The following is a 26,783-nucleotide window of genomic DNA, read 5'->3' on the forward strand; positions in this document are numbered from 1 at the left end:
GAATGTTTCATTTTTTGTCCCTCCCAAAGGGCCAGGCAGCAGTTCATACTCTGCTCTTGCTTCACACCAATGCCAGGCCCCGGCAAGTGACAGCAATGTTTGCTGGGAAAAGTCTCTCTTATGCATGTCTCACCTTTGCAAATTCCTCACTGCAAAATGATCTTTCCTCAGGAAATTCCTCTGAGCAGTGCTCTAGCCCAGGTAGGACAGGACTTTGTTCCGTGGCATTTTTCCATGGAGCACATTGTGAGCAGAGGGATCAGGGCAGGGACTGACCCTCCTTGTCAGTCCTCCCAGTTTGAAATGACCCCACAAGAACTTCCCATGATTCTGAGCCCCTTCTGGTCTCATGGCAGAGATACCAGTGGGAGAAACTTGGGAGCCTTGATGGATAGCTCATGGCATGAAAACAAGTCCCTTTGTCACTAATGCCAGCCTGTAGCACTTCTGCAGCATGTGGAAACGGCTCAGTCCTGCTGGCTTGATCCCTCACAATTCCTCCAAGTGCTGATGAGCTGCCTCAGCCTGATGTCTCTGATGGATATGCTCTCAGGAAGTGCTGAGTATTCCTATTTTGACCACTCAGCTGCAAAATGGATTCTGAGCAGGTGCTGTGAAAGCAGCAGGGTTGGGAATTTAGTAGTTCAGCTACTGTGCTCCAGCTGCTGCACGTGACAGAGCACTCTGCCCTCCAGGGAGCTGAGGGGACACTGCATGAGGGGACCTCCTGGGTGCTGGTCACCCTTGTCCCCCCAGCCCCAATGGCTGAGGCAGATGCAGCACAGATTCCCTGGGCTCTTTGGAGTAAAGGCATTGCCCACGCTCATGCAGTTTAACTGATTCCCACCATCCCACCCTGTCCCATCTCCCCATCTGGTACAGGGTGCTCTGTACCAGCAGCATTTTCGACTTCTCAGAAGAGCCAGCCCCAAAGAGCTAAAATTGCTGCTGCAGTCCCTGTGGCCTCTTTTGGTCTCTGTGCTGTTCTGGTGACATCCCTGCACTGCAGCCATGGCCACCGCAGCTCTGTCTTGCCCAGAGCTGCCACATCCCATGTTTCACCTGACAAGAAAGCTCACAAGTGGGGCCCAAAACCTTCCCATGAGTCAGACCCTATGGCTGCACCTGACCATCACAGCACCCACTACACTCTGGGTAACTTCCAGTGGATATTTTCCAAGTAGGAAAAGAGGCTGGTGAGTTGGTTCCTCCAGCTGTGACAGCTACAGTTCAGGCATGGCTACCAATAAAATAACTGATTCGCAGGCTCCCAGCTCAGGACTGGGAAGATGACAAATATCACAGGGCAGTAGAGCACCCCCAGGACAATTTTAGACTGGTGCTCAGACCCTGACCACACTCATCATCTCCCCTTTCCCTCTTCCCATGCCCTTCTCCCTTTACCCCAGGCAGAACAAGAGGGACAGAGTGCCATTAGGGATCTCCTGTCGCAAGCCGTTAGCCCGTTGGCGGTGGAGCGAGAGGCAGCAGTGTTGCGACCTTCCAGAAGCGTCTCCAGTAAGGAAAGCTGCTCAGTGGCACAGGCACACACACACACACACAATCACTCCAGCACACACTTCAGGTAGCTCTTGTAGAATCACTGATGACAAAGCAGGAACGGTCTCTGTGTGGAGTTCCAAGGAGGAGACTTACTCCAGCCACGCACAAAGGGACAGAGACAAAAGAACAGCACAGGGTCCAGGTTGAAATATGGGGGACAAGGGGGGCAGAGCAGAGCATCAGGGCCAATGGGCTGAGGGTTCAGGGCAGTAGAGAGGCAGGACAAGGAGTGGCAGCCAATAGGGTAAAGGGAGCGGGACACTGTGGCAATATGGGGCCAATGGGTAAGCAGGGAAGGGAGAACATTCTAGGGCATATACATATAAGGAAAAAGGGGCAGGGAGGCCAGCAGACCAACCAGGGAGGCAGAACTGGGGTACATTTGCATACAGAACAAAGCATCCTGGAAGAGGCTCTGCTCAGTTGCCTTGAACAGGGGAGATTTTTCCAACTTAGGGTCTGTTCATCCAAAGATCCATAATGGACCCTTTTTGTCCCACTGGCCTCCACAATCTCCATGACCTGCAACCACACTGGTCCTTCTCCTTTCTGGCTCCAGATCACAGCAAATCACTCGTGTCCCCTCCTGCCTGTGCTGGGACAGTGCTCTCCTCTCATCTTTTCAGAGCTGCTTTACTCCATGGGAAAGAGACTGATGCCTCCAAAACAAGGAAAAGCCTGTTTGCAATCCCATCACAACACTCATCTGCACATAGCTTTAATTAAACCAGAAAACTAGTTTAAGCCAGGGGTCCTGCCTGGGGCTTTGGTTCCACCCTTCTCTGTTGCTGTCTCCTGCTGCCCCCCCCTCAGCAGGCACTTAACCCCCTGTGTCTGGTCCCCAGCCCCGTCACAGGTGGTGGTGGTGCATCAGGAGAGCACAGGCCAGAACAGTGTCACCTTGCTGTGGCAAGAGCCGGACCAGCCCAACGGCATCATCCTGGAGTACGAGATCAAGTACTATGAGAAGGTAACACTGAGCTTGTTTCTCAGAGAGCCCCCTGCTATCAGCCAGCCTTGCACAAGGGGCTTCTTTGGAAGACTTTGTGGTTGCTGTGCTAATGCAGAGAAGGTTTTGTTGTTGATTTTCCCCAGGACAAGGAAATGCAAAGCTACTCAACTCTGAAATCCAAGAGCACCACTGCCACCATCTCTGGGCTCAAGCCTGCAACCCGCTACATTTTCCAGGTGCGTGCTCGCACCTCTGCCGGCTGCGGGAGGTTCAGTCAGACTGTGGAGGTGGAAACGGGGAAGCCGGGTGAGTGTGTGCAGGTGTAAGGTGTGGGAAGTGTGGGGCAGGGAGCATGGGGCCTGGTGATGCCCTTCTCCATGGCCACTGTTTCTCTGCCACACAGGGAGGGGGCCTGAAGGCACATCTCCCCAGTGTTGCAGCCTGCAGGGATTGCTTGAGGTTGCAGTCCTGACATGTTTGGAACAAGAGGAAACAGACTCAAGTTGAAACAGGGCTCAGGTTGGATAATAGGAAATATTTCTTCACTGAAAGAAGATATTGGAACAGGCTGCCCAGGACAGTGGTAGAGTCACCATGCCTGGAAGTGCTCAATGAATCTGTTGATACGGCACCTGGAGACATGTTTAAGTGATGGCCTTGGCCATGCTGGGTTAATGGTTGGACTCAGTGATCTTAGAGGTCTTTTCCAACCTTAATGATTCCATGATTCTGTGCTTATACATTAGAAAGAAGAGGGAGGAAGGATGTAGCAGTTAGGGCAGGGAAGACCTGGAGAAGTCCTGAGGCTCCAGTCTCCTCTCTGTACTGGTCTGCTGTGTCACCATGGCTTTCTCAGATCTCTCCTTGGTTTTCCCACATGTAAATGGTCCCTGTACAGTGGGAGAGGCTCAAAACTGGGAATAGGTGGGACAGTGCTTAATCTTTGAAGAAAGACCATGACCGCATTGTCAGCCCAAGGTTTTGTCTTTGAAGATCATGGGGTAGGTACGTTCCTGAGCTCAGCAGTGAATTCCCCACTCCAGCTCACCCCCTTCCTACCCTGCTTTTTCCAGTGTCTCTCCGGTATGACACGATGACGATTGTCTGGATCTGCCTGACACTCATCACTGGCCTTGTCATCTTGCTGGTGGTTCTGATCTGCAAGAAGAGGTAAGGGTTTTGTGGAGGCTAGTGGGGTTTTCTGGAGGTCTCCAGCAGGGACAGGAAGGATGGGAGCATTTGGGCACAACTTTTCTCCTTTCAGATTGTCCAGAGCATCTATAGGTCCAGGGTTAATAAGCAGCCAAGAGACTTCATTTAAGAGTCACCACTTTCCCTGAGGCAGAGCCAGTCTCCAGATCTTCCCCTCATGCCAGCAGGCTGAACAGTAATAAATCTGTGTGCACATTATAATATATAATATATGGAATATCAGTAGCATGAGCAATAGCAATACCAGTACCAGAACTACTACCGGTACAGGAGCTGACTGGATGGGCTGGTGGGTCAGTCAAGGGTGGAGAGATCTTTTCTACAGCAGACAGATCCAAGGGAGACTGTGTGCTCTGTATGAGTATGGCTGAACCAGGCACGTGGAACAAATGTGCTTTTAGCACTGCCAAGCCTTGGAGAGCACCTGGAGAGAATTTTGATCCAGACCAAAGTGTCAGCTCAGTGCAATGTAGGGATGCAGCCGGTGGATGACCAAGTGTTTTCTCCACCTGCCCACAGCCCCAGCATGCACTGCCTTCTACTCTGCTTTTTGGAATGCTTGTGGGAGTGAGGCATGGGGGCTTCTATTCTGACCCTTGTCCTCCTGTGGCAGGCACTGTGGGTACAGCAAGGCTTTCCAGGACTCTGATGAGGAGAAGATGCATTATCAGAATGGGCAAGGTAGGACACCCTCTGGGAAGAACTCCAGCCCCATGGACGGGCAGAGATAGATTGTTACCCCCTGACAGTGCTGTGGTTTCCAGGGGTAAGGGTTTTGTATCTTGCCTCCTCTGGGAACATGTCTTAGGAGACTTGAGTGGGCGATCTGATCCCAGGGCCATCCTGATAATGGGGTTGAAATGTTGAACACTCTGCACTGAGAGTGCAGCAGGATCATCCCAGAGAGCAGCAAGCCAGGGGCAGGGGTGAGCGTGATGGAGTGGGACAATCATGTGGAGAACACCTGGGCAGCCAGGTCCTGAACTGCTCTGAGGACACTGCTGCACCAAAGCGTGACTTAGGGTTCCTTGTGCTGCATTTCCATGGCTCCTCAGCCTGTCCTGCCCCTGCCCATTCTCTGCCCTGCGGCTGGGTGTCCCTCCTCCCAGCAGGGCTGCCTGAGAGTGCTGATCTCCTCTCTCCCCTTTGAAACCCCAGTGAAGTTCCCCGAGTCCAAGTTCTATGTGGACCCCCACACATACGAGGACCCCTGCCAAGCTGTGCATGAGTTCACCCGCGAAATAGAGGCCTCCCGGATCAAGATTGAGAAGGTCATCGGGTCTGGTGAGTTCTGGTGCCCAGCTGTCCCTTTGCATGGTGTCTGCTCAGGGAAATCCATAATCTGAGGTTGTGCCGTGCCCCTGGACCGCTGGGATTAGAGCTGTGCTCAGCAGGGCTTCATCTGCTCCTTATCCTTGTGAGATCAAAAACTTGGATAGAGTGGGGGTTTGGGGGAGTGAAATAAACCCTTTGGTGCCCAGCCTGGTGCAGGGGGTTGCTGGTCAGCAGGTGTGGGAGTGGTGGCTCAGGCTGACACAGCAGATGGCTCAGCCTGTCCCCATGGGTGTCCCAACATGCACCCAGGAAAAAAACTGGGATGATACGATGCAAATGAAAATTGCAAGCAAAATGGCACATTTGCAGAACAAAAGGGAATTTTGCATAGGAACAGGGGCTTTTGGGGAAGTACATTGCAGAGCTGGAGCTGGAACTTCACCAGCAGCACTCTGAGGGCTCAACCCAGAGGAATGATGAGGGTCATCCTGGCTGCCCTGAGATATTCAAATTTGTTCATTAAAAGCAATAAAACAAGTGCCACTGTAATCACTGCCCTTGGCCCATTGCCTTCAGTGATGGGCACCACAGAGAGGTGGTTTCAGATGTTCCCACCCTTCCTGAACTAGAAGCAAGAGCTCATCAATCCTTTCAGAGGATAGAATCCTGGAGGGGTTGGAGGGGATTGAAATCCAGACTGAAACCTAGAGGGGCTGAGGCATGCTGTGAGTATGCTGACAGACTGGATGATTCATGGTGTTGGTGGGTGAGTGCAAGAAGCTGAGGAGCTCCCCATGCCCCCACTCTCGCTTGCCTTACAGGGGAGTCTGGAGAGGTGTGCTACGGCCGCCTGAAGCTGCCAGGGAAGAGGGAGATTCCCGTGGCCATCAAAGCACTGAAGGCAGGCTACACCGAGAAGCAGAGGCGGGACTTCCTGAGCGAGGCCAGCATCATGGCACAGTTCGACCACCCCAACGTCATCCACCTGGAGGGGGTGGTCACCAGGAGTATGTGTCTGGCAGGGGAGAGAGTGTATGGCGGAGCAGAACTGGGATCCACCTCCCTGCGGGCAACCTGGGAGATGGGGGTCAGGGCTCACTTTTGGGTGCACTCCATCCTTCACTGCCCCAGTGGCTTTTCAGATTTGTGCACTTACATGGGACAGCCACCCTTTTGCCTTCTTTTCCAGAACAAACTTCCTCATGGCAATTCCACACCATGCTCTGCAGTGTGCTCCAGATCGTTGTTGGTTTGGGAGATGTCCTACTCAAAGGCACTTATTTTAAAGGCTGCCTGTATTGAATCATAATTTGAAGTCTTCCTCCAAAAAGGCACATTCTGATGCAAAGCCTTACACTAATGGCATGCAAATTTCAGCAGGGTAATGAAACTGACCCAGCCATATCAACGGCACCTGGAGGGAGGGATACTTGTCTGGGTTGTTGCCACATCCTCATCATTGGGCCAGTCCTGTCCAGTGCAGGGGGGACAGCAGTATGAGGGGCTGCAGAAGACCCACAGACCTCAATTCATGTCTCTCCCAGTGAAAACCTGGCACAGGGCTTCCTGGAGGAAGGTGACTTCTCTGCTAACTTGACCTCCCTTGTCTTCTGCAGGCAAATTGGTAATGATTGTTACTGAATACATGGAGAACGGCTCGCTAGACACCTTCCTCAGGGTAAGAAGCGAGTTTGTATTTTCATTCACTGCACATCCCTTGGGGCTGGTTCCTGCTCCTCAGCCTCACAGCCACTGAAACCCCTGTGTTAGAGAGAGCTGTGGGTGCTGGGCTCTCACCTCTCCAGCAGACACAGGCTCCAGGCATTGTGTCCGGCTCCTTGGAGTGACACTGCAAAAGCAGGGACAACATCCTGAGCACGTGTCAGAGGCACTGAGAGGGCAGGAAGTGGGGCAGGGGCACAAGCAGGAGGCACTGGGGTCAGAGGAGGTACAAAACCAAAGATGAGAGGCACTGGAGGACTGGTTTAATGACAGCAGCACCAACAGGATGGTGGTGAGCACCACAAGCGAATGCTGGGTTATTTCCTTTCCAGAACCACGATGGGCAATTCACCATCATCCAGCTGGTGGGGATGCTGCGGGGTATTGGGGCAGGCATGAGGTACCTGTCTGACCTGGGCTACGTGCACCGGGACCTGGCCGCCCGCAACATCCTGGTCAACAGCAACCTGGTGTGCAAGGTGTCCGACTTCGGCCTCTCCCGCATCCTGGAGGACGACCCCGATGCTGCGTACACCACCACGGTGGGTGGCTCACAGAGCTGGTCCCTGCTGCTGGTTGCTGCCCCAGGCCTCTGACGCATGGAAAAGTCAGAGACGCTCAAGCCAAAATAGGTAGGGCAGGAATGGCGATGTCACTTCCTGCTGATAGCTGGGCCAACAGTTCGAACCCAAAGAGCTCCTGAGCCTTAATGCATTGTCCTTCACACAGGGACATCCCAGAACTGAGTGTGCAGTGAACAAAGAGCAGCAGGATGGCAGGACAGGGGAGTTATCAAACATCCCCAGCTAACCGCTCCCATGGGTGTGTGTGGCCTCTGTGTCTCCATTGGAGTCCTTCCCTAGGCTGTGTAGCTCCTCAGTTGTCCTAGAGCCATCAGTCCATAGGGGGGTGTTCTGGTCCACCCTTCAGCATTGTGGCCACACACTGGTTTTTCCATGTGACTCTGCCTCATTCATGGATGCGGAAAAATTGATTTTGCAACCTGTGGTTTTATTTCACGCCGGACACTTTTGTCTGTGAAGCCAAACCTGGCAGCTCTGTTTCTTGATGTCCTTCTCCATGGGAGGTCATCAGGAGCAAAATTAAATACATTTTCATGAAATACATAGAATATGCTAAATATATTGCTCTTCTCTAGCCATGAAAAGAATTAGTGTGCTCCCTGGAACACATCTGGTGGACAGACTGTTCCTGATGGAGGCCATTTTGGAGCTGTAGCAGAGGAGTCCGAGCATCATTTCTCAGAAAGACCAAAACTACGGAAGCAGAAAGAGCTTCAGGCTCCTTTGGGGTAGCTGATGATGAGCACGTCCCAGAGCAGCTGCAGCTCTGAGGGATGAGTGCACCATGGCCCAGGCTAAAGAACGTGGCCCTCCATGGTCTTTGCTTGGCTTCAGCAAAGTGGAGAAGTTGAGCCAGAGTGGCTCACTGTGTGTGTGTGTCTATGCATTCATCTGCTCCTTGTGGTATCTCAAGAAATAGCATATCATTCCAGATAATTTAATTTTGGGGAAGGTTCCTGCTGCTTGTTTTCTGGTGCTTTGAGGTACCTTGCTGCAGTGAAACCCACCAGAGCTGGTTGCTCTGGAGGAAGATTGGATAGTGCACATTGTGGGCAGAGCTGAAGCACAAGGATGCAGTGGCAGAGTCAGGCTCTCTGGTGAGGTCTCAGTCAGGGTACCCCGCAAATGAGGTTTCTTTTGTGTTCAGAAACTTGTGTTCCTCCTGTGTTGTCTTCAACATGCTCAGGACTTCAACATTGCTTCACCCAAGGAACTCTCCCAAAAGACACATTGTTCATCTTCAGTTCTTATCAAGGCATGTGCCAGAGCAGGCAGGGCTCAGCTGGGTAGAGGCAACTCTCCCTACACAGGTATCCCTGAATGGTGATGGCACACCATTCCTGCCCCAGATACTCTGGGAAGCCCACCCAATGTCCCCTACACTGCAACTTTCCTCTTCAGATGGCTGGCAACCACATTTCCAGCTTAAAAGCATTCTTAGTCCATATATTGCTGATTTTTGTCAGCATGATCCTTTAATTGAATGCCTCTGCCTTTTCAGTCTTTGCCTGTCAAAGCAGGGAAGGACAGGGAGCACATCCCATCACTCTCCCTGTCTGCTCAAGTCAGGCTCTCTGCTTGCACACAGTCAGCTCTGTGCTTGTGTGCTCTGGTAGCCCAGGGCTCCTCTTCATCACCTTGAATTCCTTGTCTCTTGAGCACTGGGAAACCAAACTGTGCATGAATACCTTGTAAAAGAGCACAGTGTTCTCCTTGCTCTGCTGGACACACCTTGAAGTCATCCTTCACATACACCTCTGGGCCTATCTTGGGCAGATTACCTCCTCAGTCCTTTTTAGAAGATGCCACCACAGCTTATTGCTTATCCAACAGCTGTCCCAGATGCAGAGCTCGGGATGCTGAGCTACTGCCTGCTCTGAGCCTCCACTCTCACTCACTTTTCCAGGGGGGGAAGATCCCGATCCGATGGACGGCACCTGAGGCCATCGCGTACCGCAAGTTCTCCTCGGCCAGCGACGTGTGGAGCTATGGAATAGTCATGTGGGAGGTGCTGGCCTACGGCGAGCGGCCCTACTGGAACATGACCAACCGGGACGTGAGTGGTGCCAAGCTTGCCCCTCCTCCTGCCTTCCCCAGGCCAGGCTGGCCGGGGGCTGGGAACAGGAGCCCAACGTTCAGCTCTTGCCTCTCTTCACATCCCCACAGAGCTGTGCACACGGTGCACGTCCCCTCTGTGGCGACAGCAGTCCATCCCTGCACTGCACAGCCTTTACCTTTGCAGTCCCGTGGCACCCAGGATTGGCCAGAGCTCATATATTGACCTACCTGCTGGCCCTTCCCAAGCCTGCCCCATTCCTGGGGACATTGACTTAAGTTCCTGGTACAAATGCAGGCAGGGAGGTCACTGCCACACTGGCTGTGGCTGTCTGCAATCCTGCCTTTCTGTTGGCTGGAGAGAGTCAGCTCATGTTGTGCCACATATCCCAGTCCCTGGAAGGGGTCAGGGCTTCCTTAGGATCATTGCAGCCCCACTGCACCAGCCTGCCAGTTCCAATGCTGGGCGTCCATCCCTTCCACTGTCCAAATGAGGCTGCTGAGAGCCTCAGGCTAGCACCACCCAGCTGTAGGCTTTGGGTTTGTCTGAGTTGTGTGGAGCCACTCTCACCTCAAGAGTACCATAAAATTGGAAGGGAAATGTAGGTCATAATCCTGACCACAACCTGAGCATAAAATTTCCAAAAGGAGGCAGTAAAATGAGTATTTTGGCTCTGCAGAACCAGAGGACTCCTTTTTTTACCTATGAGTACTATAAACCTCCCCCTGTGCTGGGAGCCCACTCTCTTCCTATTTTTTTTTATTTTGTGGTGGCTTTGGTGACAGTAGGGCATGAATGCAGTGGCTTACACTACCTCCTCCACAAAATTTCTTCAAGCAGCATTTCCTCCGAAGCCTTGCCAACCAGTGCCACATCCTGGCTGTAGAAAAACTGAGTGTGAGTGCAGCCCTCGTGGCTTGTCCGCCAGAGGGAAGCTGCAATATTTTAGGCTACTGGACCACTAAACAACTCTGTTGTCATAGCACTGATTTCCTGTATTTGTGTGATGTCCAGCCTGCTGCCAGCTCTGCACAGAGCCTGCACACAGCCATTCACCTGTTTAGCACGGAGCTTGTGCACATCCCTCTGCTTCCCATCCCATGGCCCCAGCAGCTCTCACGGATCTTCCCATCGGCGGGGCTGGGAGCGGGATGGGGGTGCAGCTCCACTGTGGCTTGTGGCTTCCTTCCAGGTCATTAACTCTGTGGAGGAAGGCTACCGCCTGCCTGCCCCCATGGGCTGCCCCACCACCCTGCACCAGCTCATGCTGGACTGCTGGCAGAAGGACCGCAGCGAGAGGCCTCGCTTCTCCCAGATCGTTGGCATCCTGGACAAGCTGATCCGCAACCCTGACAATCTCAAGTGCACAGGCACCATGAACAGGTGAAGGCTTCCTGACCCCTGTGTGAGCAGGGGCTAATGACTTGATACTTCTCAGAGCATGTGGTTTGCAGTTCTGACTGGCTGTAGCACCAACGGCTGCCCTTGGGAGCACATGCATGGACATGCACAGGGCCCGTGGACATAGGTTGTGGTGGGTAGTGAGGAACTTCCTGCACTTCATCCCCTTGCTCCCCTTGCATCCCCATGCCAAGGCCAAGGAAGCACAGCAGTGCCCCTGCAGCAGCATCCCTGCCTTTACCTGCCTGCTAGGGCTCTCTGTGTCCTGCTCTGCAGGGTCTGCAGATCAGCTGTATAACAGCTGTGTGCCCAGGTGGGCAGGAGACCAATGGCATCTGGCCTGGATCAGGAATAATGAGGCCAGCAGGACCAGGGCAGTCACTTCCCCTCTGTGCTGGGCACTGGTGAGGCCCCACCTTGAATCCTGGGGTCAGTTCTGGGCTCTTCATGACAAGACAAAAATGGAGGGGCTAGAGTGTGTCCAGAGCTGGGGAAGAGTCTGGAGCACCCTGGTTTCAGACTGAGGGAGCTGGGAGGGGCTAGTTTGGGGAAAAGGAGGTTCAGGGGGACCTTCTGGCTCTCCACAACTCCCTAACAGGAGGGTGCAGCCAGTCAGCAATTGGCCTCAGGTCCCAGGGAATGAGGGACAGGAAAAGAGAAAATGGCCTCAAGTTGTGCCATAGGAGGTTTAGGTTTGATATTAGTGGGGTTTTTTGTTTTTTGTTTTTTTTTTTTTTTGGTTTTTTTTTTTTGTTTTGTTTTTTTTTTTGTTTTTTTTGTTTTTGTTTTTTTTTTTTTTTGCAAAAAGGGTGGTCAGGCCTTGGAACAGGCTGCCCAGGGCAGTGGTGAAGTCATCATCCCTGGAGGTGTGGATGTGGCACCTGGGGACATGGTTTAGTGGCAGCCCTTGCAGTGCTGAGTCAACAGTTGGAGCTGATGATAGAGGGCTTTTCCAGCCTTGTTTTCCTGATTATATAGGTGCATCCAGGTGGCCCTCACAGCCTGGTCACCTTGGACCAACCTTTCTCGTCCAACCCCTTCTGTTCTGCTCCCAGGTTCACCCAGACACACTTGGACAGGGGTCTCCTCGATCTGACCAGCTGCTTGACTGTGGAGGACTGGCTGGACTCCATCCGACTGGGGCACTACCGGGACAACTTTGCCATGGCTGGGTACTCTTCCCTGGGCATGGTGATGCGCATGAACATCGAGTGAGTAGCAGGGAACAAGCAGCGCTGCTTGGGTGTCCCCGCACCAACCCGCTAGCCCCAGACAGTGACCATCCTGCCTCTGCTGGCTCATTCTGGTTGGTACTTGGTGCTAGAGATGTATCTCTAGGCAAATGGTGTTGAGATTTGGGGCAATGTCCAAGGCTGCGCTGAGCTTTGAGGGAAGGTGTGGGAGTTGTACTGAGAGGCTGTGAACTCCAAGTCACCTCCAATGCTCTAGGGTGGCTCTCCAATGTCACCATGGGCCCATAGGAGGTAATTCAGGTTGCAAGGTGCTCCAGGTTGGGTTGCTAACCCAACCTCTTGGTCACAGCAGGGTCAGGCAGGAGGTTGCTGTCTCCTTGTGCTTCTCATCTTTGTTTTCCCTGCAGAGGGCATCTCTGGACTAGGGTGTGGCTGTGCTATTCTGCACAGCTTCTCTAGGATCACTGGGAAAAAATCTTAGCTGGGCAAACAATCTTAGCTCTGACAACCTTGGAACTTTCAGACCCCTGTGCACAGGACTGGCTCCCTGCTCAGTGCAGCCAGGAGGGAGACATCACTGGAAGGTCATTAACACATTACCAAGGGTGGGTTAAGTAAGGAGAGCTGGAGAAGATCTCTCACCACCCTCCTGCTGTAAGGAACTTGATCTCTCACCTGTCTAGGGAGTTTCTAAGATGGAGCATCCAAGCAGTACCAGAAACGAAGGCAACTATGCCAGCTCCTGCCCTTATACCTGCCTACATCACTCATCCCTTACTGTTACGAGTAGTGACAGCCTGTTCAGCCTCTAAGGAGCCTTGTTCCCTGTCCAAAGGCATGGAGCTGCTGGACACCGGTTCCTGTGGCAGTGAAAGGGAAGTCAGAGAGACACAAACAAAGAGTTGTCATGTGCATTGATCGGGGCCGTACATGGGGCCTTTGCTCTGGGATTGAGCTGATAGTGATCCTTGTTTCTCATGCACATCAGAGAATCTTTTGAATGGGGAAGGCTCATCATCCATCCTTCTGACTGGGTTATCTGAGGGCATCTCACTAAAACTGAATCCAATTTCACAGCATCAATCTTGTCACCTACGAGCCTGTCAGGAGTGATCCTGCTCCTGCTCCCCACAGGGCTGTCACAGCAGCCTTGTCAGGAGGACACGTCCAAGAGAATGGCAGCCTCTCTGTCCCTGGGCGGATGTCCATGGACCCTCAGCAGGACCAGCCTTGTGCTGATGTGCAAGTGGAGAAGAGCCAGGCACAGGCTCCTGGGCTGGTCCATGGGGTGCAGTTGTCTCCCTGGGGCCTGGCACAGATGTCTTTGACAGTGTCTTTGTTCTCCAGGGATGTTCGGAGTCTGGGCATCACCATGATGGGCCACCAGAAGAAGATCTTGAGCAGTATCCAGGCCATGAGGTCCCAGCTGCTGAACACAAATGGCCCCAGGAGGCATCTCTGATCAAAAGCCCTGCAGAGCTGCATCAGGCCTTCCTTAACACTTACCCTGGCAAAGGGGCTGCAGGGTGGTGAGCAGGAACAGGGGCAGCAGGAGCTGGAGCCCTGCCAGCATCTCTGTGATTTCAGCATTGGTGGAAACATGGTGTTCTAGATACCTTGATGGTCCTGTTGCTTCCTTCCCGCAGGTGAAGGGGGGAGCAGCCTTCCAAGCAGACACGTCATGACTCTGCTATTTCCCTGTGGGACTGGGGATCTCCCCACAACTATGCAGGACAGTAGACGACCTCTTCACCCGGTGGGATGGACCAGCTGCTCCTGCAGGTGGAGGGGTATCAGACACATCAGCAATAACCAGGAGCAGTGGGCTGGGCTTGCCATGACACACAGCTCCTTTGGATCAGGCAGCTGGGGAGTTCCTTGGATCTTTGAACTGAGCAGGGCTCCACATACTGCACACAGCAGAGACAGCCCCGCTTCCCGTACCTCCCAGTGTACTCCAGCCTGGACCTCCGGAACTGCACCAGCCTGAAGGGGACTTCATGGTCTACCTCTACCAAGAGCAGGAGGGCAGAGGACAGAATACACTGTGGCAGTGCTAGGAACAGCTGGCTCTGCCTTCAGACCATACTTCCCAGCTGGGAGGAGAGTTGTCCAGGGTCTTCAACCTGGAGACTCAAGAAGTCCTGGAGTGCTGCAGGACACTCTCCACCTCTTTAACGCACCAGCACTACTCCTCCACAGATCCAGCACAGCCCTCCAGGCAGCCCAGACATATTTTCTAGGGCCACAAGCTCAGGTTTCTCTGCTAGCAGAATCGTCCTAGCCTCCCCTAGAACAGAGAGGAATGGGAGTGTGCTCCCATGTCACATGAGGGAGGGACAGAGAAACAACTCTTCTTTGTTCCTATATTGTCCTAGAGAAACTCAAGAGATGTGCCAGCACCTGGCTGCCAGTGCCCAGGGCTGCTGGATCACCTACAGAGAAGGGGTCCTGACAGTATTTCCAGCTGCAATCACAGCATCCTGTGGCTGGTGACCCCAGTGTCTAGGAGAGTGGTCTGTCCTCCACAGAAGCATCTCTCTGGGTGAGCTTGTCTGGTGCTGAGCAGCGGCCTCCAAAGATGTGTGGAGCTGGTCCAAGAGGCTGAGCTGGGTGCAGAGGTGCAGATGAACTGGAGAGCAGGGCAGGCTGTGGGCCGTGGGTTTCCTTTTGTTGTAAATATGGGTTTGGGAACTGTTTTACTGAAGTAGGATGTTAAGTACACAAAATGGTCTCAAAGCACAGAAGCCTCAGTTGTGGGGCTGAACTCACTGCAAAAAAAAAACACCTGCTGGGAGCATGGCTGGGGTGGGGGCGGTGACAGGAGGGGAGAGAGACTGGAGAGGAGCCACACTCCCTGCAGGGCCCAGCCTCACCCACAGCACCCTGTCCTTCACACGGGCACAGCAAACCCAGCGTCACTCCAGTGCAGGTGCTGGTCGGATGTGGCCTGAGGGCTGTTCCTGCCAGGCCTGTTTGGGCACAAGGGGGGTGGGGGTGGGTTAAAGCCATTTCTCAGCTGCAATAATCCTGGCTAAACCAGCCTGTCCAGGGCTGGCTTGGCTTTCCGTGCAGAGCACTTGTATGCTGATGGATTCTCTGACTATGGCGGGTACTTTACTCCTTCCTATGGAAGCTTTTTGTAAGGGGGACAGATGCAATGTGTTGTTTCATTTGTATTGCACCCTACATCCTGCACTCAGCCCTGGCACACTTCCTCCCCACAGCCAGCATGATGAAGCTCATCCAAGCCCTGCAGCACAGGGGGTTGGGTGCTGGCCCTGTCCTCTCCTCCCAACATTTGGGACTCCATCATGGACACACTGGTGAGAGCAGAGGTCAGACCCATGCCACACCTGTGTTCTTCAGGTTTGCTGGGCAACCCCAGTCAGATGGGCTGCAGGATCTGAGGCTGAGAGCTGCCAGATGGCCCCTTTCCAGGTGGTTCATGAGTCAGATCCTGCAGTGTGGGGTCACTGGGCTGCTCCTGGCTGTGGGGATGGTGGGGCAGGGTTTGCCTTTTATGTTCAGAGTGTGCACTTCCCCCTGGACAATAAAAATCCCTCTTTCCATGATCCACCTCCTTGCCTGTTATTGTCACTGGGCTGCACTGAGCTGTCACCTCTTGCAATGAGGATAAGGGACACCCCAGCTGCTTCAGGGGGACCAGCACTGAGGTGCTCAGCTAGTCACCACCTCCCTTGCTCCAGAAAGCCTCGCACAAGTGAAGGATGCTTCCCTGCAAAGCAAGAGTATCCATGGGATGGGCCCATAGGGACAGGGAAGAGCCTAGAGGATGTTTGTAGGCTCCCAGGGGAGGGGTGTTCTGGAGGAGAGGACTCCCCAAAACCACCAAGCTATGTAGGAGCATCTCATGCAGGACATGATGCAAGAACAAGATACCTCGTGTGAAAATGCTCTTCTGAACCTCAGCGGTGTCTTGCAGGTTTTCCTAGACTCAGCCTTACCTTCTTCTGGAAATGCAGAATTTTTTTTTTTTAGAAAGAAGAAAACACAAAAAAACCCAAACCAGTAAAACCTCGGCCCTCATCTCCTGAAGTCTGAGCTGAAGTATATTGTAGGTCTGCTTGCAAAACTCTTCCTGAAGGTGTTTAGCTGTGTTCCAGCTGCCCTTCAGAGAAGGATTTACCAGCAAATGAGTTGCAGGACAAAGAAAGCACCATTTTCAGGAAATGCCCTATAAAAGCAAAAGGGCCCCACAGCACAGGGGTTGGGTCTAAACCTGTCACTGCCTGCTCACATGCTCCCAGCCTTTGCCACGCTTCAAGGACAGAGGTGAGCGTTCACTGGCCCCAGCCCTGCTCCCCATCCCAGACATGAGGGAAGGCCAGCCTGGCTGCCCAGGGCTCTGTCCTACCCCAGCCTGCCTAAACACTGTCAGGTTATCCTGTCAGCCCATCCAGAGCTTCTTTCCCCACAGTCCCCCCTCACACTGCTCTCTCCAGTGCCCCTTTACAGAAGCACAGGCCCTCAGGCTGGACAAGCTGCTCCTGGTCAGTGTCCCCTGTGCTGAGGGTTGAGCTTACAACTCCTGTGCTCTGCATTCCCCTCCACCTATCCCATTTCTGTATTTACATCTCCCATTGCTATAACCCTGACTTTCTCCCAGACCCTTCTCCTTTACCCAGAGACGTTCCAGCTGCCCCATTCCAGGTTGGACAGGGCTTGGAGTAACCTGGGATCGTGGAAGGTGTCCCTGCCCATGGCACGTGGTGGGGAACAAGGTGGACTTTAAGGTCCCTTCCAACCCAAACCATTCCGTGATAAATGTGGTTAGATGGAATCTCTGATGATCACCTCATCCTGCCCCTGCAGGTGCCTGTGCGGCGCACACCTGTGCAGGTTCTGCTCAAACCCTCATCACATCATGCAGACAGGGGCAGCAACTACATCAGACTTTGCTCATGATCCAATGCTGTCCCTGTGCACAGTGGGACAGCCTGGGCATGCTGGGACCTATTGCTGTTCACTGAGGACACACATTTCACTACTCCATTTCAGCTATTAATAAAGCCAGTGTCCACATCATGCAAAATGTACAAGGTTTTCTTACATTTCTTAGCCCCAACATTTGGAAGGGTGGATGATGCTGGTGCCTGTCTCCTTCCCTGGGCAGGGCCAGGGGCAGGGGCAGGGCACTCAGCCAGGCTGCTGTGCATGGCTTTGTGTGGGGAGGGGCTGGGCCACTACAGCATCACTTTGTCAAAGCCTGTGAGCATCACGCCCAGGGCATCACCCTGCTCACAGCCTCAGGAAGATGAGGCACAGTTGTGTCATTTTTAAGGAAATTGCCACAGAATTGCCATCCTGTCAAAGGTCCATCACTGGAGACACTTCTCCAGGACACAGAATCATGTTTTCAGACCTCCTGCACTCCCATCTGGCCAGGCTGGGGCCAGGGCTGGCACCCAGGGATCCTGATGGCTGAGAGAAGCTGGCTCAGCAGGAAACCCCTTGGGAAGGGGCTGGTCAAGAGGCAAAGACTTCCATCCAAGGAGAGGTGATGGACACCCTCATTTATATGCACCAGCAAATAAACCCCTTCCTGTACCAAAAGAGACCTCAGGAATTTCACACTTACTTAAATGTCCCTCAAGAGGATTTTACCCCATCTTGCACCACTGGGAGCTGCTCTTTCCCTGGTAAAACAGCTTTTCTTTTCTACTCACACCAGCATTACCTCAGGCTTCCAGTAACTCATCTGGAAGCATTTCCTTTGCAGCTGCCCGCGCCCGATGAGGCTGTGTCATTAGGCACTGAGGCTCTGTGAGCTCCGTGTGCCTGGAGGTGGCAGTCTGGACCTGCGGAGCACCTGCCGAGCCCTGCGTGGAGCCGCCGCCTGGGCTCTCCCCCACACTCGTGTCGGTGCCAGCCCTGCGCAGGTTTGCAGGGGTCAGATGCGTTCCAGGGCTGGCGGGAACAGATGGTGAACTCTGCTTCGGATTTCCTGATATGATTCCTGTCTGATCACATACCAGCTTAGTCTGCCAAGGAAGGCTGCATTCCCAAACCACCTTCTCTCCTTGCTTTTAGCACAGTCATTTAGCATCATGTCCAAGTAAATTACTCAGGATAATTTGATGTAAGATAGAAATATCAGCCCCAGCTGTTGCTTTAACTCTTGGAAGGATCATGGGTTAAGTTCTGCATGGGTTTTGAAGTGTCCTATAGGTCACATCTTGAAAACCACCATCATGGATGTAGATAATAACATAGCTCATCCCAGGATGACAGAAGTGCCTGCTTTGCCACCAGCCCAATGTCTCCCCACCTCAAGCCAGCCAGACCTGGGGAGAGATGAGCCAGGACTGCAGCTACCCTGACTTCTGCTGCAGGCCTGGGAATAAGGGGAAGGACTCAGAGCAGAGAGGTAGGTCTCACATTAGGAGACCAGGTCTCACATCTCAGAGCAGTCACCTGCTGTGCAGCAGAAAGGAGGAAGGCAATGGCACTTCATCCCCTCCCTGCGAGGGGGACTCGCTCTGTCCTTTGGGTGCAAACGTGGGCTTAGCAGCCTGCCTGACCCTCCAGTCACACTATGTACATCCCGGGCAGCCCCACCGCTCCATGGGATGCATTCTGAAGCATCCCACTCTGAGGGGAGTGCCAGGGGACAGCCCAACAGCCCAGCCCCCGCAGCCTGGGATGGGTGGGTTTGCTGTGCATGTGAGCAGGATCCTCATCTCTGCCCCCTCAGCAGTTTGTTGGGCCCTCATACAGCAACCTCTTCTGAAAAGGCTGGCAAAAATCCCCAATATCCAGTTAAACAACAAATCCTCTTCACTTCCCTGGGTGAAAACTCCTGGCAGCTGTGTTTTAGGAAACCCCAGTGCACATCTCCTGCTTATGATGGTTCTTCCAGAACAGAATTGCAGATAATCTGGATGCAGAGCTGGAAGTATTTCCCTACACACCATCCTGCTCATTTCCAGAAGAAAAAAAACCCAAAAAGTAAGAATTGTTTACTGAGTTAAAAGGACAAAGGGGTTGCACACCACATGAGAAACTGGTGAAAAGGGTAAAGGCTTTGGAACTTGTTGATCTCAAATCCCAGCCATGACAAGTTTTTTTCATTTTGCTAATGCTGAAAGAAGGTGAAATTGTTCCCAACACTCAATGTTGTCTGCCTGACCTCAGAGCCTTTTACTCTTAAAGATTTCTTATTACTCATCATGTATCTCATTTCCTCCCTGCCTTCCAAACCTCCTCTCACAAAGTTGTCCTGAAAAGTGGTCCTTGCAGAGAGTGGGCAGGGGAGTGGCACTGAGCAAGTAACAACAGGCAATATTCCTTCCCAAGCACAGAATGGTGCAGAGGATGGGTGAACCAAGGACCCAAAGGAATGGCAAAAGATGTGCTTGGGGAGGTTTAGGCTGGATATCAGGGAAAGGTTCTTCCCCCAGAAGGTGCTGGGCACTGCCCAGGCTCCCCAGGGAACGGGCACGGCCCCGAGGCTGCCAGAGCTCCAGGAGTGTTTGGACACTGCTCTCAGTCACAGGCTGGGGTTGTTGGGGTGTCTGGGTAGGGCCAGGAGCTGAGCTGGATGGTCCCTGAGAATGGTTGAGCTGGATGGTCTCCTAACTGAGAATGTTCCATGGTTCTATGATTTCATGATTCTAAGAAGGAGAGGTGACGGATGTGGGGCAGGCCGTGGGGAGCAGTGGCCTTCGTGCCTGGACAGGAGCTGAGGGAACACGGCAGCACAGAGGCAGTTTGGGTGGATGGGCTTTGGTGACCAATGGGACATGAGCTTGGGGACCAGTGGGTGAGGCAACACAGGCAGGGATGTCCCAAAGTCACCAGCTGATCACCAGGTGAGGTGATGAGATGGAGAGGCAGGAATTGAAAGAGAGGAAGAAGATGACAGAGAGGCAGACGACAGAGAGGCAGGGGCAGCAGGATTACAGTTCCTGCCCAGCAGGACTGATGACATCTCTCATGGACACACAGCAGGAATGTGTGAAACCCCAATTAATGCCTGGGTTCTCTATACCTGTTATCAAAAATGAGGTTCCTCATTACAATTCCTTTATTTCTCTCACATTCAGAGCTGCCAGCGAAGGGTCAGCAGCACTTATGAAATTTTCAATTCTTGCAGGTTTTGAATTTACATGCTTTTTCTGTATCTGAGGTGGAAGAAGATTATGAATAAAAGATTAAAATTGGAGGTCTCCAATCATTTAAGAGGAATGCAATGAGCATTTATTCTGGGAACAAGCAGGAGCCAAACACCACTCTGTGCATACCAAAAATTAGCAGCAAACTTCAAACAGGGCCTAAACAAAAAGGCTGTGCTCGTTGATGTGACACTGCTGGGGTGTGGGGAGAGGTCCCCACTGCTGGGGACCTGGAAATCTCTGAGCTCTGCAGGGTCTCGGGAGCAGAGCAGCAGCCTCCTTGACTCCTGATACTTCAGAGGAGACCCAAGTCCACCAGCTCCATTGCTGCAGTTCTGTCACGGCAGGTGTAAACATTGCATGGAAGCACCTTGCTCAGGGAGTGGAGCTCTTCAGGAGAGATGGAGGGATGGGTGGTGGGAAAAGGAAGGTGGATAGGACAGATTCAGGTGAAGTAGGATGTGGCTGGGGCAGGAGGAGGAATGGGAGATAAGGAGCACAGGGAAGTCAATGTAGGCCTGAGTGGGGCAGTAAAAAAGAGCCCAGGGCAAGCCTGGTGTGGAAAACGGCTTTTCATAAGTAGAGGCAAAAGTTTATTGAGCATAGGCTCTGCAAAGGAAACAAAAGCTGTAGTGAAATCTTTGGCATCTCTGCTCAGAGAGAGGAAAACAGGATGGGACTTGCTGGTGTGTGGACCCTTCTCTGCCCATGGGCACATTTCTGTGCGTGGTCTCACCAAGCAAAAAAACCCCCAGCCCTTGCTCCTATCAATACCTGACCTTTCTCCCTGAATCCTTGCTTTTCCAGGCCCTTTCATTTATCAATGCTCTGGTACTTCAGGGAACAGGCACAGACATGGTTTGTCATTCCCAGCACAGCCCCTCTCAGGCTTTGCCAGGATAAGGGACATCCAGCCTGAGGGGAGGTGTGACTCTCAGTGCTGTTCCTGCCTCTATTTCCTGGTGTTTTCTGAGTCCTGCTCCTTTCTGAGCCAGAAACTGAGCTCTCGCCCCTCCATGCCTCGGCTCCTTTGCCTACACTGTGTCTGACAGTGATCAAGACACACCTGTGCTGGCAGTGGGCTGGGATTGCCTGGTCAGAGAGCCCCCAGAGAGCCCCCAGGGCTGGCAGTGGAGAGGCAGCAGAAGAGTCTATAATCAGGAGAGGCTGGCAGGACTCCAGTCATGCTCAGCCAGGTCATGTGACACCCCTGGATGGGACACACAGTGCTGCAGGACAGCCTGACCTGTGACAAGTGACAGTGGCACCATAAACGTGATGCTGGACAGGAGAACCTCGAGGTCCCTTTCACCAGCCCTGCCTCATCCTATGAAATTTCCAGGCAGTGAAACCTCTCTAAGAAGCAGAACTCATCGATAAATGCTGCACATAAAGCACCTAAATGTCATCTCACAGCTTTCTGAGACATTTCCACACCTTTCACCTTTTTCAGCAGCAAAGGGCTTGGCACTTTGGCAGTAGGCAGCATCCTCCTCCCGAGCTGTACCTGTCCCGCATCCCCTGGAGCAGCCATGGATTCCAGGCGAGTGTGGCAGAGGCAGCAGCAGGAGGGGCTGGCGTTCGTCCAGGCTGCGTGGGAGAGCTGACAGCATTGAGACAGCGGTGCCCTCACAGAAAAGACGCTGGCAGCCTCTGTTTGTGTCTGCACATGGCCATCTCTGGTTTCCATACCCTTCCCTTGCCCCTGCTCTCCTGACCCTGTGTGCAGCTGCTCCCTGAAAGCCTTCCACCTCCTCTCCTTCAGCTTCCTCACAGCCCACGGAGGGCAATGGGCAGGGTGGGAAAACATCTGGGGTGGTCAGGGATTCCATGGTACTCATGTAGTGATAGGAAAAGGGGGGAATAGTTTTAAAATTAAAGAAGGCAGCATTAGGAGTCCTGTTTCACCTCCCTGAGAGTGGCCACTGAGCAGGGCAGTGCCTGAGGAGGACAGCTGTGACAGGGACAATACACTGCCTGCAAGAGGATGGCAGCACAGAGCTCCTTCCTGGAAAAAGCAGAGTTGCAGCACATTTGAAATTCCCTACATATGTATTCAGGAGGGGCCTGGGCTGGGGGGAGCTGGGTTTTGTTTTCTCTCTGCAGAGAGCCTGTCAGAGACGCCCACCTCTGGGAGGACAGGATGGACAGACAGACGTGGCTGGGCTGAGCAATGCTCGGGGTGTGCTTCTCGGAGCTTGGGGAGCTTTGACAAGCCCTCCAGAGCTGACAGCTGCCAGCTCCCTGCCCCTGAAAAGCTGTGCCTTCAGTCTGATCCTCTCCCCACCACTGACAAAATCTCATCCTCAGCTTTTACACATCCTCGTTTCAGCAGCAAAGACCTGACATGACTGCTTTGGAACAAGGATTGATCCTATCCTATCCTAACAGAGCCCTCCTCGCCCACCCTGCCCTTGCTGAGAATCCACAGCTGGATCCTGTTCCATTCCAGAGCTCTGGTGTAGTCTGAAAAAACCTTTATTCTCACAGCCTGTAACTGCTACATCTCATTGTGACCTTCCAGTACTTAAGGGTGACTTACAAAAAAGAGGGATATTAAGGGTTAGGGTTTTTTCATGGGCAGAAAGTGACAGGACAAAAGGGAATAACTTCAAACTGAAAGAGACTAGGTTTAGATTAAATATTGGGAAGAAATTCTTTCCTGGGAGAGTGGGGAGGCCCTGGCACAGGATGCCCAGAGAAGCTGTGGCTGCCCTGTCCCTGGCAGTGTCCAAGGCTAGGCTGGATGGGGCTTGGAACAACCTGGGATAGTGGAAGGTGTCCCTGTCCACGGCAGGGAGTAGAATGAAATGAGCTTTAAGGTATTTTCCAACCCAAACTTCTCTTTGGTTCTGTGATTCGATGGGCAGGGTCTGCACTGAGGAACAAGCTGTTGGGGTGAAAAGAAGCAACTCAAGGATGAGCAGCACCAGGCCCAGCTCTCCACCAGCCGGATGAAAGTCTTTGGAAGACAAGAGGCTCCATACCAGCTGCTTCTTTCTAGTCATGCATCATTTGTTCTCAATTTTCCAGGTCCACTACCATGTCTGTATTCACATCCACTACCATGTCTATATCTACACTTACTTTTCAAGTCTCTCTACATCCCAGAGCTTTGCAAGGGGTGTTGGGGGGCTTAGGGAACACTGTGAGCAGTGGAAAGGGTACACTGGTACATAGGGTTGGCACCTGGGACAGGTTTTCAAGGGCCAGCATTACAGCTGGTGTGACGTTCGCAGTTTTTAAAGCATGTACAGTGTCCATGGGAGGCACCTGTGCTGACTGCCCCCAGACCTTGCTGTGGATGTCTCTCACTGTGCCTGTGTTTTTGTGTGGCCTTTGGAAGCTCAAGCGTAGGACATGAGAGCAGATGCAGCAGACATGTCCTGTGTTTACACTTAATGGGAAGAGGAGGTAGGGAAGGCTCCATCTGGAGAGGCTGTGCAGGAAATTGCTGGTATTTTTGTTTGTTTGTCCTGAATCCTTCTTTTCCCTGTTGTGGTTTCAGGGGCAGAGCTGGGGATGCAAACCTGCAGCTTATGGGGCCAAGACAGGTGCCCTGGGTCACCTCTGGGAGGTTGGGTTTGCCCTCAGGTGAGCCCCTTGCTGCTGTAGGCTACATGTGGGGTTGCTGGTCCTCAGTTCCAGCCCTCTCCCTGTGCACAGGTCACAGTGTGGGATGCTGCCTTAACACCCCAGACCTGTGGGAAGCCTGGGGTCTGAAGGGTTCAATCACCTTTTCAGCCACTACCCCTGAACATTTTAACATCCTCTGTGGCCCTGGGAGGAGGGTGAGGGATGCCAGAGCCTCGTGGCAATCCCTGATGAGCCCCAGCCTCGGTGGCTGTCCCTGACAGTCCTTCCTTTTCTCTCTCCCCGTGATGATATCTCTCTGCTCCTGCACAGCTCTGCTACCCCTGAGCCTGGATTGGCAAAGCTCGTGCCTCAGTGTCTTCCTGATGTAGGACTGACCTGCTCTGGGGAGAAGGTGTCTTCCCTGCCACTGACCCGCTGGCACCACAGAGCTGGGGAAACTGCCTGACAGTGCCCTTGGTGCCAAAATCAGTTTTGGATGGAGAGCTTTGGGAGCCGAGGAGGTGGCTTCTGCCCGAAAGCAGGCTGCAGTCCCAGGGAGACAGCAGTGTTGGACAGGGGTCCCCAGGTTTTTCACTGGCACATGCCTGCACTCTACTCTTGGAGCTCCCACCACATATCTGGCCACAGCAAGGAGCCTGATCGGCCCTGGAGCACAGCTCGAGGGCTCAGGACACCTGGCTGATGGCCAAGACACACCCTGGGGAGGGCAGGACCCACCAGCTGAACTGCAGGGGGATCTCTGCTGGTTTTTGTGCTCCTGACAGAGGCTTGGAGTAGGGGTGGAAGTAAGGCAGGGTTGGAATGGGGGTGTGATGGGTTTCTCCCCAGGCCAGGTCTTCTGAGCTCTCAGAGAACCTATCACACCCGAGATAGCTCAGTTACCTCGAATGGCATAAAATTAGCAGCATGGCTTCTGAGGTAGTGGTAGAAACAGAAAAAGATTTAATAAAAGACAAAATAACAAAGCTCTTACAGAGAAAAAATGATCCAGGGGCAAGAGGTTCTTGCTCCTGCTAAAACACCTCAAAAGCAATTATTTCCTTTGTTCTCTTCCTTTTCTAGTGAATTACTTAGGTGGGACCTTTTGGCCTCTGTCCAATTGGCCCAGGTCTGAGGTGAAGTCCCCAAAGGTCCTATGAGGTGTCTTTGTACCAAATTGGGAGAGAAAGGCTTTTTGCCTTTTTAAGCAAACAAAGAATAATTTTGTCACTCTGTAAACAGGGGGCACATTCCTACAGTGGTGGGATGGATGAAGTGTCCTGCAGACAACCACGGGTTGCTCTGGGCCAGCACCAGTGATATTTACACCACCATCAGCTGCTTCTCCACGCAATCTCCATGGCATCCCTGAGCCACGTGGAAGGATAAGATACGACAAGAGGAAACATCCTCAAGATGGGCCAGAGAGGTTTAGTTGGATATTAGGAACAATTTCTTCCCTGAAAGGGTGCTGAGGCATTGGCACAGGTTTCCCAGGGCAGTGGTGGAGTCAGTATCCTTGGTGGGATTTAAAAGATGTGTGAATGAGGCACCTGGGGACATGATTTAGTGGTGGAGTTGGTAGTGCTGGGTTAATGGTTGGACTTGATGGTCTTAAAGGGCTTTTCCAACCTTCATGATTCTGTGATTCTATGAAAGGCCAAAGCAGAAAGTACTGCTGGGAGTTGGAAACCTGGCACAGGAAAGGGAAAGGCAGCAGGCTCTCACAGTGACAGGCTCACCAGCTGCCACCAGCTGCTGTACTGGTCTGGGCATGCTGGGGAGAAGCACCAGAAATGGGCCAAGTGGAGCTAAAATGGGAGTTTCCTGTCTTGTTCCTCTGTGCCTTCTGTCAGAGCGCCAAGAGGAGTGGGGATGGCTCCCTGCCCGTTTGTCAAACTTCCAGCTTGTGTGTTCTTTAATCCTGCTTTATCTCTTCCTGCTTATCAACTTTCATCGTGGGTTCATCAGCCTTCCCTGCATGCCTCCCTCCATCATTCCTGCTGGGAGTTTGCAGTCAAGTCCCCCCACAGCTATTCACACACAGAAACTGCTCTGCTGCTGCACAGCAGAAACTTTGGAATCATAGAAACACTAAGGTTGGCAAAGTCCTCCAAGATCATCGAGTCCAACCACTAAACCCAGCACTTCCAGGGCCACCACTAAACCCTGTAGCCAAGTGCCACATCTGTAAGGATTTTGAAAACTTCAGGGGTGGTGACTCCACCACTGCCCTGGGCAGCCTGTCCCAATGCCTGACAGCCCCTTCAGTGAAGAAATTTTCTCTAATATCCAGCCAGAACTTCCCCTGGCACAGGTACCTGGGAGCAGAGCCTCACCCCCACCTGGCTCCTTTCAGATAGATGCAGAGAGTGATGAGACCCCCTAAGCCTCCTTTTTTCTAAACTGAGCACCCGAGCTCCCTCAGCTGTTTCTATTCAGACTTGTGCTTCAGTCCTTCACCAGCTCCATTGCCCTGCTCTGGATACGCTCCAGCACCTCAGTCCAGCTCCTGCCATGGGCTGAGGGTCCTGCCTGCAATCCGCCTCACCAGCACCAGCAGTGACCCTGTGCCTGCTGATGGGACCTGTGGCCCACACCCCACACCCCACCTCACATCAGAAGGGTCCCCTACAGTCTCTTCCAGACAAGGGTAAAGTCCCTAAAGAGATGTTTTAGGGAGGCAAACAGACCTCAGTCATTGTCTGTCATAGGTGCTGCCTTCTTTTCACCTTGCTAGCCATGATCTGCTTGGACTTCTTTGGGCTCTCACCCACCTCTAGCAGCACTGAGGAGCAACTGCCCAAATCCAGGGGCCAGGAAAAGCCTTCAGCAGCCACAGACTCCCATGCAACCCACTTGCTTTGCTGACCTGCAGAAGCCAGAACCTGAATCGGGTGAGCGCTGACTTGAGCTTACCTGGGACATCACTGACTTGCTGGCAAGTCCCTCCCACAGCCCCATCCCACGTGTGGTTCAGCCCTTGGCTCCCCTCTCCCCTGGCCATTCCTTGTGGTCCTGGGGCTCTCCCCATGCCAGGCAGGGCTGCCCTACCTTTTGCACCGTGCTTTATGTTGCCAAAGTGGAGCGAAGCATGAAATATGAATGAGG

General features: G+C 53.0%; 1 protein-coding gene across 1 annotated transcript in view; it reads left to right on the forward strand.

Moving 5' to 3' along the window:
• Nucleotides 1-14,449, forward strand: part of EPHA8 (EPH receptor A8) — a 52,676-nt gene extending 38,227 nt beyond the window's left edge. The window contains exons 6-17 of the mRNA XM_053997340.1: nt 2,409-2,533; nt 2,659-2,821; nt 3,589-3,685; nt 4,341-4,408; nt 4,886-5,011; nt 5,824-6,009; nt 6,619-6,680; nt 7,057-7,266; nt 9,215-9,364; nt 10,557-10,747; nt 11,821-11,976; nt 13,306-14,449. Of these exons, the coding sequence (XP_053853315.1) occupies nt 2,409-2,533; nt 2,659-2,821; nt 3,589-3,685; nt 4,341-4,408; nt 4,886-5,011; nt 5,824-6,009; nt 6,619-6,680; nt 7,057-7,266; nt 9,215-9,364; nt 10,557-10,747; nt 11,821-11,976; nt 13,306-13,420 (1,649 nt within the window). The 3' untranslated portion in view covers nt 13,421-14,449. The remainder of the gene's footprint in view (nt 1-2,408; nt 2,534-2,658; nt 2,822-3,588; nt 3,686-4,340; nt 4,409-4,885; nt 5,012-5,823; nt 6,010-6,618; nt 6,681-7,056; nt 7,267-9,214; nt 9,365-10,556; nt 10,748-11,820; nt 11,977-13,305) is intronic.
• The last annotated feature ends 12,334 nt before the right edge of the window (nt 14,450-26,783 follow it).

The sequence above is a fragment of the Vidua macroura genome, chromosome 23, assembly GCF_024509145.1.
Source record: "Vidua macroura isolate BioBank_ID:100142 chromosome 23, ASM2450914v1, whole genome shotgun sequence".
NCBI classification, from domain to species: Eukaryota; Metazoa; Chordata; class Aves; order Passeriformes; family Viduidae; genus Vidua; species Vidua macroura.